General features: G+C 38.3%; 1 protein-coding gene across 2 annotated transcripts in view; it reads left to right on the forward strand.

Annotated features, from left to right (window-relative positions):
- Window positions 1-14,245, forward strand: part of PSME4 (proteasome activator subunit 4) — a 106,363-nt gene that overhangs the window by 84,310 nt on the left and 7,808 nt on the right. For both annotated transcript variants that reach the window (XM_019021080.4, XM_031007900.3), the window contains exons 41-43: window positions 1,230-1,315; window positions 11,265-11,393; window positions 12,526-12,681. In XM_019021080.4, coding sequence (XP_018876625.2) covers window positions 1,230-1,315; window positions 11,265-11,393; window positions 12,526-12,681 — 371 coding nt within the window. The remainder of the gene's footprint in view (window positions 1-1,229; window positions 1,316-11,264; window positions 11,394-12,525; window positions 12,682-14,245) is intronic.

The raw sequence follows: 14,245 nt of genomic DNA on the forward strand, positions 1-14,245 counted from the left end.
TTCCCTCCCCTCATCCTTTATAACCACTGTCTACTTTCCATCTCTGAATTTGCCCATTCTAGGTAGGTCACATAAGTTGAATCATAAGTCTTTTTTGTGTCTGGCTTATTTCATGTTACATAGTATTTTCAAGTTGAATGAATGAATTTCTGAATCATGTTGTGTCATTAATCTGTTACCCATTCATCTGTTTGCTGGATATTTGGGTTTCCACCTTTGGCTATTGTGACTAATGCTGCTCTGAACATTGATGTTTGTATAAGTACCTGTTTGAGTTCCTGCTTTCAGTTCTTTAGGGTATGTACCTAGAAGTGGAATTGTTAGACCATGTAGTATTTCTGTGCTTAAGTTTTTGAAGAGCTGCCAGACTCTTCTCCGCAGCAGCTGCACCATTTTACATTCCAGTCAGCAAATGCCAAGGGTTCCGTGTTCTCACCACTTGTTTTCTGTTTGTTTGCTTGCTTTTTTAAAGTATAGCCATCTTAGTGGGTATGAAGAGGTATCTTGTGATTTTGGTTTGCATTTCCCTAATGATTACTGATATTTCAAGAATCTTTATTAGCCATTCGTATTTCTTGTTTGGAGAAATATCTACTCATGTCATTCATTACCCAGCCCTCTGCTGCCTTTCACTCTGTCGTCCAGGCTGCTTACTGCAGCCTCAATCTCCGGGGCTCAAGAGATCCTCCCACCTCAGCCTCCTGAGTAGCTGGGACTACAGGTGTGCAACACCACACCCAGCTAATTTTTAAATATTTTCTAGAGACAGGGGTCTCCATATGTTCCCCAGACTGGTCTTGAACTCCTGAGCTGAAGGGATCCTCCCGCCTTGGCCTCCAAAAGTGCTAGAATTACAGGCATGAGCCACTGTACCCAGCCCATTTCTGAATTAGATTGTTTTGTTGTTTTTGAGTTTTAGTTCTTTATTTGTTCTAATATCAATCCCTTCTCAGATACACAATTTAGAAATATTTTCTCCTATTCTGTGGGTTGTCTTTCTACTCTCTGGATAATGTCTTTTTATGCACAAAAGTTTTAAATTTTATTTTGGGTGCTGTTATACTGTTTCTCAATAAGTGTCTAATTTATGAAGTAACATAGATGATCTCTTTCATAGCACCGAAGAGCTGTCAGAGTGGCTGTATGACAATAACATTGCAATATTGTTCTACTTTGTGGTCTGTAAATGAATGGCAAAGACTTACTCTGCATCTTTGTTTTCAAAATAGTATTGAAATGGCTGATGGCAAGTGCAGGAAGATCCTTTTCTACAGCAGTTACAGAACAACTTCAGCTTCTACCTTTGTTTTTCAAGGTAAGGTTTTGCTGAAATTAAGAATGCATCTCCTTTTGACCTTCATAAGGAATTTGTGTTCATCATCTGATGGTTGAGGTTCTTCAAACAGTGTGAATTTTGATTGGATCTCTGAAAAGTAGAATGGTCACAGGAAAATCATTAGGTGATAGTGGTTTAATATTTGTTGAAATCGTGTTTTAGTATTAGATGATAGCAGGATTTTGACAGCTACATGAAAATATAACGGAATATTGTTTTACCTGGTAGCTAACTTCTGAGTAATAGCAGATTAGAGGAATTATTGACAGTTAAAAGAAAAGCTACAAAGAAATTTTTTAATATAGCCATTTCTGACTTCTTTACTAATATAATCTACAAACAAAAATGTTCAGTATATTGTGTTTATTTTACAGTGTTAAAGGGCCCTATAACTGTTTCTAACAAATATCTGCAGGAAATCATTTGCCTCTGGTATCATATAATGACATTTTGTTAATGAAAGGCATGGCTTGAGGTGGTTTTATCTAATCATCTACTCAGGGGATGCAGCTAGTGGAACTAAGGTCACAGGTTGACTCATTAGTTTCCAAAATCATAGTTTGCAATAATGATATGGTTGGCTGTGGTTAGGAAAACAGTGTTAATTGTACATTTGAAAGGCTTGGCATAAACATCACCACTTTTTGACATTATTCGTCAGTACAGTTATTATTATCTAAGGAGGAGGGCCCTTATTATTGTTAACAAATGGCATGCTAAACTTTTGATTTGCTATAGTATATTTTGCCGTTAGGAAATTTCAAACAGTTAACTGTACCAGTAACTTTCAAAGATTGTACTACTAAAATACTTTTAAGAATGCTGTGCAAAGGATGATACCCATGAATGTCCCTGGGATCTTTTGGGGTATAAAAGTAGACAGTAGCTGCTAGTATATAGGTCCTTCTTACCTATAGGTCTTTGGTATATGTAGGATTTGTCTGCCTAGTACTTAAATGTTTTTCCTCTGTCACATACCAAGCGGATATAGAACATTCATAAATTCATAATGTGCAGTGATTGTTAGGATAGCTGGGGTTCCATCCCTTTTCTTTCATTCAGAACAAATACAGGCAAGTATGTAAGAGGTTGGTAGAAGGATGATTTGAATCCACTTGAAGTTTATGAAAAAACTTATATCATTAGAAACCTGTACGATAGAGGCCGGGTGTGGTGGTTCACACTTGTAATCCCAGCACTTTGAGAGGCCGAGGCGGGTGGATCACAAGGTCAAGAGATCGAGACCATCCTGGCCAACATGGTGAAACCCCATCTCTACTAAAAATACAAAAATTAGCTGGGCATGGTGGCGCACGCCTGTAGTCCCAGCTACTTGCAAGGCTGAGGCAGGAGAATCGCTTGAACCCGGGAGGTGGAGGTTATAGTGAGCTGAGATTGTGCCACTGCATACCAGCCTGGCAACAAAGCAAGACTCCATCTCAAAAGAAAAGAAAAGAAAGCTGTACAATATAAGTTACCATTGACAAGCCTAACATCTCACCTGGATATACTAATATTGAGGATATACTAATACTAGACCATCATGCTGAATGGGGCCAGAGGTACAAAGGCAACATGTCATAGTTATTTTGCACATAAATCAGATGTGTAGAGTGGGAGGATAAAAAGAGGCGTTTAAAAGAAACCTGTTTACTAAACCATGAGAGGAGCACAGAAGGAGTTGAGGAGGGGGTCAGAAATTCCCTTTCCAACATATTTCAGATGCTTATAAGACTTATAAGTGAAGATGCTTTTATAAGTGAAGATAATGGATAAACATTCAGAGTTCAGTGGAATAGTGCAGCAGAATTCAGTGGAATAGTGGTACAAACTTAAATGTCATCAACAGAGATGATACTTAAAACCATGATATTGAATGAGATCATCAAGGGAATGGGTGTAGATGGGAAAAAAAAAAAAGAAGTATAAGAATTGAGCCAACATTCACAGGTTAGGGTGATGAGAACACAACAAATAGAGATGATTCAGTTAGCATATGCCTCGTAACTTATTTTATGTGAACTAAATTAGAACCATTTAAGAGGACTAGATTATTTTCAACTGTCCAAAGTTTGAAACCCACATTAACTTTATTTATTGTGGATGGTCAACAACATTCATATCAGAGGAGAGACCAGTGAATGGCAGCTTATCACATGGACCCCGCCCCCCCGCCCCCCCCCCCCCCCCCCCCCCCGCTTTTTTCTGAGACAGTCTCACTGCAGTGGTGCAGTCATGGCTCACTGCAGCGTCAATCTCCTGGGCACAAGCAGTCCTCCTGCCTCAGCCCCCTGAGTAGCTGGGACTACGGGCATGCATCACCATGCCTGGCTAATTTTCTCAAAATTTTTTGTAGAGATGGGGTCTCATGTTGTCTAGATTGGTCTCCAATGGTCCTCCCACCGTAGCCTTCCAAAGTGCTAGGATTACAGGTGTGAGCCACTATTTTTGGTCTCCCATTCCTAATTTAATAAAAAATAGTTAATAAAAAAAACTTTGAAGTTTGTGGAAAATTTCAGTAACAGTGTAAGTTTAATTTCTCTCCTTTTTAAAAGAAATAAATGCCTTTTGAGAGAAAACTGAGAAAGTTGGAGGGAAATATTCATAAACTACCATTACCATTAACCTTTCTTATATGTATCTTTTTTTCTTAAAATTATTGTGAGTTTATAAAAGCAGCACATATTCATAAAAGTATTAGACTGACAAGACTAATTGTGTATAACAGCCACTGTTCATAGTTTTATTTATATTTATATTATTTATATTTATATTTTTTTGTATTTCCTCAAATGTTATTTTCCTACACAGTTGTTTGTCAGTAGAGTCATGCCAGTAGCTCTGCAGCTTCCCTTTTATGAACCTAATCAATATATTGTATGTACCTTTCCACGTCAGTAAGTAGATACTTGTTATTCCTTATGTGGCTTTTAGAATTTAATATCCTGTGCTCTCTAGTAGTAGATGTTTGGTTTTATGACAGTTGTTCACCAGATAGACAACAAGAGGCAGTGAGTGGAGTCATTAACAGCGTGAAGTTTTGAGCCAGGCTGCCTGGATCAAATTCATCTCCATGGCCCATGAACTAATTATGTAATCATGGGCATCTAATTCAACCCCTCCGAACTTTATCCCTCTCATCAGTAAAATGGGGATAATGATACCACCCATCTCCTAAGGATGTTAACGAGGATTGATTATACGAGTTAATACGTGTCCCTCATTGTCCAAATTGAGGAGTGGGTGGCTGAGTCGGATAACAAGGAATTATGTGCATTTTCCATTTCCTGGGTTGCCGTTAGCAAATAGCAAGAGTTTAAATTAAAAGATATTGCATCCTAAATTGAGAGAATAAGGGGTACTTTCATATGTGAAGTGCTTAAAGCAGCATCAGGCACATGGTAAACACTGTAGACATGTTCCTCTTCATTAATGATACAGTGAACATCTTATACATATCTTTTCCACTTTGCACATATTTTTATAGAATAAATCACCAGAAGTGAAAATGCTGGATCTACTTCAGCTAACACATTGTTGTAAGAAACATATGGTACATTGGCTGTTCTGTTAAAAATCTTATTTATCCTATCTCATAAAAAGCAGTTTTATATCCATAAAAATCCTGAAATATATATGTATTAAAATTATATTTATATATATCTATATATAAACTTGCCTATTCTGGTCTAAGAGTCTTCATATTCTTAAGATTAAAGGAAGAGGTTTTCCAACCAAGAATAGCTTACAAAGTCCTGGCTTTCAGGTAAATAGAGTCCTAGTTTAAAATCCTGCCTTTAGGTTGGGCACAGTGGCTCACGCCTGTAATCCCAGCACTTTGGGAGACTGAGGCGGGCAGATCACTTGAGATTGGGAGTTTGAGACCAGCCTGAACCACATGGTGAAACCCCATCTCTACTAAAAATACAAAAATTAGCCAGATGTGGTGGCAGATACTGTAGTCCCAGCTACCCAGGGGGCTGAGACAGGAGAATCACCTGAACCCTGGAGGCGGAGGCTGCAGTAAGCCAGATCTCGCCACTGTGCTCCAGCTGGGAGACAGTTCAAAAAAAAAAAAAATTCTGCCTGTGACAGGTGCTTTCTTTGTGACCTTGCACAAGCTTCTGAACTTGTCTCCTATATAAAGAGTGTGAGTTTAATATCAGTATCCCTCACAGAACTGTTAGAAGGATGAAATGACATACCTGTAAAGCAGAAAGCACAGTGGTGAAGTACATACTTATTATTTTACTAATCTTTAACTGTATTTTAATTTGGAACAATTAAGGGCTCAAATGGTGGTGGTCAGAGAGGTATTTTATCCTAAGTTTCAAACTTCAGAAAATGCTCATCAGAATCCACCACTATAGTTTCGCATATGTAAAACTTAGAGAAGAATGTACAGATATTGTGGTACATTGGATACAGTCACCTCGCATTGATGGTATTTCTTTAGAAAAACTATTTTTTTCAGTAATCAGGAGAAAAATAACTTATAAGGGGATTCCTTTGCTAACTAAATGAACAGCATTTTCTACTGGTTAACATAGTTTAGTATATAATCTATCTGGTGAAATTTATCTATTGGATTTTAGAATTTTACTGTTTTTAGTAGAACATTTTCACCCATGCTGTACTTGAGAATATTGTGTCTTAATTTCATTAGAAAAACACATTTTTTTCATAATGGTAGGAAGAGAGACGGCTGATTGAACAGATGAAGTGAGTCATCTTAAATTCTGGTGGTGATAGACCTTGCCAGTAAATGAATATCTTCTTTTTTATACCACAGTTAACTACCCAAACTCTAAATCACCTCATATTTACTGTGTGAATAAAATGACCAGGAAAACAACTCCACGTGTAATGCCTAGAGATTTGAACTGTTGAGTATTTACCATTTGTACCCTGACTTTGTTGGTGTATGTCCTTTTATGCCTTTGACTATGAATGTGTCTCTGCTTTACCCTATGAATGTGTTTGTGAAATTGTTTTATGAATAACAGTTACTTAATTCTGCAAGGTGATTTTGGTTTTTAACTCAGTATATCATGTCCATCTTTTCATATCATTACACAAAATTGCCTCTTTTTATGACTAAATTGTACCATCATTTAAAAATTTAACCAGTTTTCTGTTGATGGAACCTCTGGCTCTTCTTAAGTATCTTTCACATGTGAGCATATTTGTAGGATACTGCCTAGGTGTGAAATTGCTGGGCAAAAGAGATGTATCTGCATTTTTTTTTAAGAGATGATATCTTGCTATGTTGTCCAAGATGGCCTCAAACTCCTGGGCTCAAGCGATCCTCCCACCTCAGTCTCTTGTGTAGCTGGAAGTACCTTCCTGTGCCAGCACCACCACTCCAGCTAATTTTATTTTTTGTAGAGATGGGGTCTCACTGGTAGTGGCCCAGGCTGCTCTCAAACTCCAGGCTTCAAGTGCTCCTCGTACCTTGGCCTCCAAAGTGCTAGGATGATGGGCATAAGCCACTCTGCCCAGCCCAAGTTTACCACTTTTAAGCTTTTGCACACCTCTTTGTCTCTAAAGAAATACCCTTATACTGCTCATTTTTTATTTTCCAACTTAAGTTACTTTGCTATGGATGTCCTGCCATTTTGGGGATGTGGTTAAATTACTTCCACCATATTCTTCCTCCACACCAAGGCAGGGTTTTGAATCTCCTTGTCAAGTTTATACTTCTGTAATTTTTTTAACCTTTAAAAACACAATTCCTACTGGAATTGAATTAAATTCATAAAGTAATTTTGGTCACATGCCAGGGATAAAAAATAATGTGTTCTGACATCGCACCAGTTGATTTTCAGTAATTAATGTTCAATGTTATTTCCTTTTCCTTTTTTTTTTTTTGAGACAGGGTCTTGCTCTGCCACCCAGGCTAGAGTGCAGTGGCACGATCATAGCTCACTGCAGTCTCAGTCTCCCGGGCTCAAGGGGTATTCATTGTTACTGAGTTGATTAGTGTTTCTGGGCTTATTTGGTAGACACAGCACATTTTCTAAGAGAAATAGCTCGTACTGGCATTTTCAATTCAAATTTGGGATTACTAAGATTTTATTTAACCACTTGTATTTTTATATCTTTTACCTCTCATGTGAAAACTCTTGGTTCCTGTTGACAGTTACTCTAAATTTGATTTTTATACATCCCACAAAGCATTATATTACCCTGCTTTTAAAAGTCACTGCTCTAAGTATGTTTCCTGCCAGCCAGATAAACAGTGAGTTTCACTTATTTCATTTTGCTTTTGCTTTTTTTCTGAAGAGACGTTTAAGGGATTATTTATAACAATAGGAATGATTCATACGATAGGATATCTAAACTACAAGGATGTACTACAGTTTATTTAACCAGACACTCTCCAGATCCAATAAATATTTGAATTATTTCCAGTGTTGTGCTTTTGAAATAGTGCTACAATGTAGATCTTTGTGTAGACATTTCATATGTTTGCCAGTATATCTTCGAGGTAGGAGGGTAGACATACATTGCCAGTATTGGGGGAAATTCACCCCCAGTATTTCACATAGGTTCTTTTCTATTTTCCCTAAGTGTCAGCCAGTCTGAGAAATAAACGGACAGAGTACAAAAGAGAGGAATTTTAAAGCTGGGTGTCCGGGGGAGATATCCCATGTCAGCAAGTTCCCTGATGCCCCTGAGCCGTAAAACCAGCAAGTTTTTATTAGTGATTTTCAAAAGGGGAGGCAGTATATGAATAGGGTGTGGGTCACAGAGATCACGTACTTCCCAAGGTAATAAAATATCACAAAGGAAATGGAGGCAGGGCGAGATCACAGAACCATAGGACCGGGGCAAAATTAAAATTGCTAATGAAGTTTCAGGCACACATTGTCATTGATAACATCTTATCAGGAGATGGGGTTTTAGAGCAGACCACTGGTCTGACCAAAATTTATTAGGCAGCAATTTCCTCGTCCTAATAAGCCTGGGAGCACTACGGGAGACCGGGGCTTATTTCCCCCGTTAGCTATGACTGTAAAAGACAGCCGTCCCCAAAGCAGCCATTTCAGAGGCCTCCCCTTAGGGACACATTCTCTTTCTCAGGGATGTTACTTGCTGAGAAAAAGAATTCAGCGATATTTCTCCTATTTGCTTTTGAAAGAAGAGAAATATGGCTCTGTTCCACCAGGCTCACAGGCAGCCAGAGTTTAAGGTTATCTCCTTTGTTGTCTGAACATTGCTGTTATCCTGTTCTTTTTTCAAGGTGCCCAGATTTCATATTGTTTAAACAATCTGTGCAATTAATGCAATTATCACAGGGTCCTGAGGCGACATTCATCCTCAGCTTACGAAGATGATGGGATTAAGAGATTAAAGTAAAGACAGGCATAGGAAATCACAAGAGTATTGATTGGGGAAGTGATAAGTGTCCATTAAGTCTTCACAATTTATGTTCAGAGATTGCAGTAAAGACAGGCATAATAAATTATAAAAGTATTAATTTGGGGAACTAATAAATGTCCATGAAATCTTCACAATTTATGTTCTTCTGCCATGGCTTCAGCCGGTCCCTCCGTTTGGGGTCCCTGACTTCCTGCAACAGCCAGTAGAAAGTAAATGAATATGTGCTTTTGCTAGACACTGCTACACACCCCTCTTTATTGGTTATTTCCTCAGAGACTCACTTTTACAGTATGATATTAAACATCCCGATTTTTCCCAGTAGAACAGGTGGAAACATATAACTCAGTATGGTTTTAATTTGCAAAAAGAAATAATTTTTATTCTAAAATACCAAGGATTATATTAACTGAGGTAAAATATTTAAAACTCAGCATTATGAAATGTCTTTGCATACCCATAACAAAAAAAGAACTGAATCATGCCTTTGTTATGACAAAGGCTCTCCTTGACCAAACTTAAGTCAGCTCCTCTGAGCCCTCTTTCTGACTAGATCTCACCCTTGGGCCCTGTCTTTGGCCTGTCTGTCTTTGGTCCAGTTTTAGCAAGACTGTCTCTAATCTAGTTTAGAAAGAATCCCCCACCCTTGGTATCTGATCACCCTATTCTACCTTTTGCAGGAATCCCGTTAAGTTGGTTTAGGAGGAATCCTCCTACCCCTGATGTCTCTGAATAAACTTTTCCTTAACGATTTTAACAAATGTCAGAATAATTTTTTTTAACAACAGTTTCAAGCTGAGTGTATTAATTCACTATGATAGTTTGTCCAGTATTTGATAGAAATAATTTCCCTTAGCAAACTTTATTTTTTTTTTAAGAGACAGGGTATCACTCTGTCACCCAGGCTAGAGTGCAGTGCTGTGATCATAGCTCACTGTAACCTTGAACTCCTGGGCTCAAGCAATCTTCCCACCTCAGCCTCCCAAGGACTGTAGGCATGTGGCACCAAGCCCAGCTAATTTTTTTTTTTTTTTTTTTTGTAGAGGCAGGATCTTGCTCTGTTATCCTTGCCAGCCTCATGAGAATCCTTCCAACTTAGCACCCCAGAGTCCCTTAGCAAAATTTATTAAAGCTTTCCCCTACTGAATGTGCAAGGGTATATTTTTTAAATATTTAAAACGAATTTAAGGCATCAGACAGCATACATTCATAGTCAAAGTATGGTACCAGACAAACCTGATTTCTTCATTAAAACAAATATGGATACTGGGTACACTGGCCCATGCCTGTAATCTCAGCACTTTGGGAGGCCAGCGCAGGAAGACTGCTCAAGTCCAGGAGTTTGAGACCAATCTGGGCAACACAGTGAGATTCTGTCTCTACAATACATTAAAAAAAAAAAAAATAGCTGGACACGGTGGTGCGTGCCTGTGGTCCCAGCTACTCAGAAGGCTGAGGTGGGAGGATCACCGACCCCAGAAAGTTGAGGCTACAGTGAGCCATGGTTGTGCCACTACACTCCAGCCTGGGCTACAGCGCAAGACCCTGTCTCAAAAAAAAAAAAAAGAAAAGAAAAAGAATGACAGTGGCTACAGCCATCACATTTGTTGGAATTCATAATGATAGTCTTTTAAAAATTCTTATTTACTTTTGGAGGACAGAAGGGAAATCATTATTCCAAATGAGGGAAAGCTTATATATATATGTAAGTATTCTAGCTAGTAATGAAGAAGGAATGACCATTTCGCAAATCTCTCTTTTTATAATGGATTATCACAGAAAGACAAAACTAAATATCAATGAAAGAAATACACAGCACCACTTATGTTGTGCCCAAAAAAGTGAAACCTCAATAAAGTCAGACCTTTACATCTAATAGCCAATTTATAAGACTTACTGGGGCCAAGGAATACCACTGCAGGGATGTAATCAGCAAAGGCCACAGTGGGGAAACTATAAAACAACAGACACAGCTTTTTTTCCCTGAGGAAAAAAAATACAGAGCAAGGGATTTTAAGATAGTGGGGGGGGGGGGGGGGGGGAATATATGCATTGAAAGATATTTATGAAACATACCAAGTAAGTACAATATGTGGTCATTACCTTAAACCTGATTTCAAAAAACCAGTTGTAATAACACATGAATGTGGTACTTGGGGAAATCTGAGTACCGCCACATATTTTATATTATAACTGTAATGAAGTTTTATGTGTGATGATGTCCATTACATGATTCTTTTTTAAGGGACCTTTTAGAAATAACATAATAAAATATTTAGGATAAAACAGTCAGGGATTTGCTTCAAATAATTTCATTGGGGAATGAGAGTCAGAGGGGAGGAAAAATGAAACAAAAGATTAGGAGTTTGTCATTATTGAAGAGGTGATTGGCTCATGGGGGTTCATTATGCTATTCTCTAGTTTATGTGTTTGAAATTTTCCATAAAAATTGTTAAATTAAAGATGTGTTGTCTCTCATGTAGGATGCCTTTGTACTTATTGGCAATTATTTTTCTATTTTTGTCCTTTTTACATTGTTTTTTAGATTGCCCCAGTGGAAAATGACAATAGCTACGATGAACTGAAAAGAGATGCAAAGTTATGTTTATCATTAATGTCTCAGGGGTTGCTTTACCCTCATCAAGTGCCTTTGGTACTTCAGGTGCTAAAACAAGTAAGAGTGTTTATAATATTTATGTCTTTTGATTAGGATTTTGGTTTACCATTCTAAGAATTTCAGTCAGCTGCAGTGCACACAGCGCCTGGTTTTTGTTTTGAATTTTCTTTTAGTATAAGAGAAGACATATATATTGACCAAAGAAACAGACCTAGATTCTGTGCCTGGCTCTGCCCCCGCCTTCTGTGACCTTGGGCAAGTCAGTCAAGCCAAAAATATGCAGATAGCTAATTCATTATTAAGTGCTTTGGATAAAAAGTGCTTATGAGGAAGGTGGATGGTGGTTCCTTTCTACCACCAGTTCCCCTTTGTTTTGCTCACTTCTGTTACCTGGTCTATTCTAGAGAGACCTATACTGACTGTACATTTTCTGCCTGCATTGTTGGTATACTGTATGGTCAGCTTTATCCAGACATTACACATGTTATATAGAAGTGGACGTCTTCCCATAGCTTTCATTTTAAATTTGATAACCACACTGGAAAATATTTTCAACAACCTACAATTGTATTTCTTTGTAGTAGAATTTAGTAGTTGTTAATCATTTGCTTTCCAGACCCTGCTGTTGCTACCAAAAGTAAAATAATGTGCCATCCTCAGAGGAGTTAGGAGCCATTAATCATGACTGTCTCTTGTGAAATTGACTTTTACCTTTGTGTGGGTTTTTTTGTTATTGTTTTTGAGACAGAGTTCGCTCTGCTGCCCAGGCTGGAGTGCAGTGGCCTCATTCTGCTCACTGCAACCTCCGCCCCCCAGGTTCATGCGATTCTCTTGTCTCAGCTTCCCAAGTAGCTGGGATTACAGGTGCCTGCCACCACACCCAGCTAATTTTAATATTTGTAATGGAGACAGGGTTTCACCATGTTGGCCAGGCTGATCTCAAACTCCTGACCTCAGGGGATCCACCCACCTCACTCATCCTCCCAAAGTACTGAGATTACAGGCGTGAGCCACTGTGCCCAGCCTCATTCAACCTTTTATTTATAAGGAAATATGAGCTTGTCCTAACTATACCTGTGTAAATAGAGTTAAATTAGAATATTACATTGTTTGTGTGTGATGTCACTATCTGTCATCTCGTGTTCTTGTCAGTACTGCTTTATCGTTTATATTTATTTCTCATTCACAGACAGCAAGAAGCAGTTCTTGGCATGCACGATACACAGTACTGACCTACCTCCAGACCATGGTATTTTATAACCTCTTTATTTTCCTAAACAATGAAGATGCAGTTAAAGATATCAGGTGGCTGGTTATAAGTCTTTTGGAGGACGAACAACTGGAGGTAAAATTTAAGTTATAGAAAATGGAAATTCAGTCAATTTAAAGAAACCATCATGGTTCCCTTTTTAATAAGTATTTGCGGCCAGGTGCAATTGTTTATATTTATAACCTCAACTCTTTGAGAGACGAAGTCAGTGAGATCACTTGACGCCAGGAGTTTGAGACCAGCCTGGACAACGTAGCAAGACTGTCTCTACAAAAAGTACCAAAGTTAGCTGGACATGATGGTGTGCGCCTGTGATCCCAGCTATTCAGGAGGTCGAGGTCGGAGGATCGCTTAAGCCTGGAGGTTGAGCCTGCAGTGAGCTGTGATTGTACCACTGCATTCATCCTGAGCAGCAGAGTGAGACCCTGTCTCAAAAAAATTAGATAAAAATAACTTTAATTTTAACATAGCCCTATGTGAGTAATTTTGATACCCCAATCATGATTCCTTATAATACAAATGGAAGAAAAATTGGGCATGTTTTCGTTCTGTCTTCTTTGCAGTTGGGCAAATAATACTCATGAACCCAAGTTTTCTTAACCATGAGAAATTGGGGATGATAATTGTAATTGTCCCACTAGTCCTACTGATTTTTAAGGAACTCATGAGAATGTGCATGATGGCAGTTTCAAAGGGATTAAAAATCTACACATAGGCGCTGCTATCCAGCAGACTTAATACAGGTTTGCTGTCCTTTTTTTGTTTTTCTTTGGTAGGGAAAGGTAACTTTTGTGGTGAGGTTACATTAATGGTTTGTACAAAAAGATAATGTATTACCCCATACAGCCGAATGTAAGAAGCATGTTGGCAGTAAATATGGCATGAGATACTACTTTTTAAGTTGGCATTAAGGAAGAAAATGTAATGGAATTTTTGGTGAAAATTTTGCTTATTTTATGGACTTCATAGTTTTTTCTTGTAGTAAAGTACTCACAGTAAATATACTTATTAGTGTTGAAAATAGATTTTACTCACAGGAAAGTAGGAATGGAAATTTCTCTACCTCCCTAATGAGTCTATTTATATTTCTTATATTCTGAGAGTGGATATTTTCTAGTCCCGGTGGTACTCACAGACTGGTTATAACAACTGTTTTTTTTTTTTCTTTCTTTCTTTTTTTTTTTTGAGACGGAGTCTCGCTGTTACCCAGGCTGGAGTGCAGTGGCATGCTCTCAGCTCACTGCAAGCTCCGCCTCCCAGGTTCACGCCATTCTCCTGCCTCAGCCATCCCAAGTAGCTGGGACCACAGGCGCCCGTCACCATGCCTGGCTAATTTTTTGTATTTTTAGTAGAGACGGGGTTTCACCATGTTAGCCAGGATGGTCTCGATCTCCTGACCTCGTGATCTGCCTGTCTCAGCTTCCCAAAGTGCTGGGATTACAGTCGTGAGCCACCACGCCTGGCCTGGTTATAACAACTCTTAACAGACTTCAATTAAAATATTTACAACTGTGATTTTTTTTTTAATTTCTTATTATATTCTTTAAAAACTAACCTAAAGGAGTGGAAACAATGACCTTGTCATTGTTTCCTAACTTTAATTATTATACCGCTTGCATTTAGGAGCTTCTTTTAGAAC

The sequence above is a fragment of the Gorilla gorilla genome, chromosome 12 (assembly GCF_029281585.2).
Source record: "Gorilla gorilla gorilla isolate KB3781 chromosome 12, NHGRI_mGorGor1-v2.1_pri, whole genome shotgun sequence".
NCBI classification, from domain to species: Eukaryota; Metazoa; Chordata; class Mammalia; order Primates; family Hominidae; genus Gorilla; species Gorilla gorilla.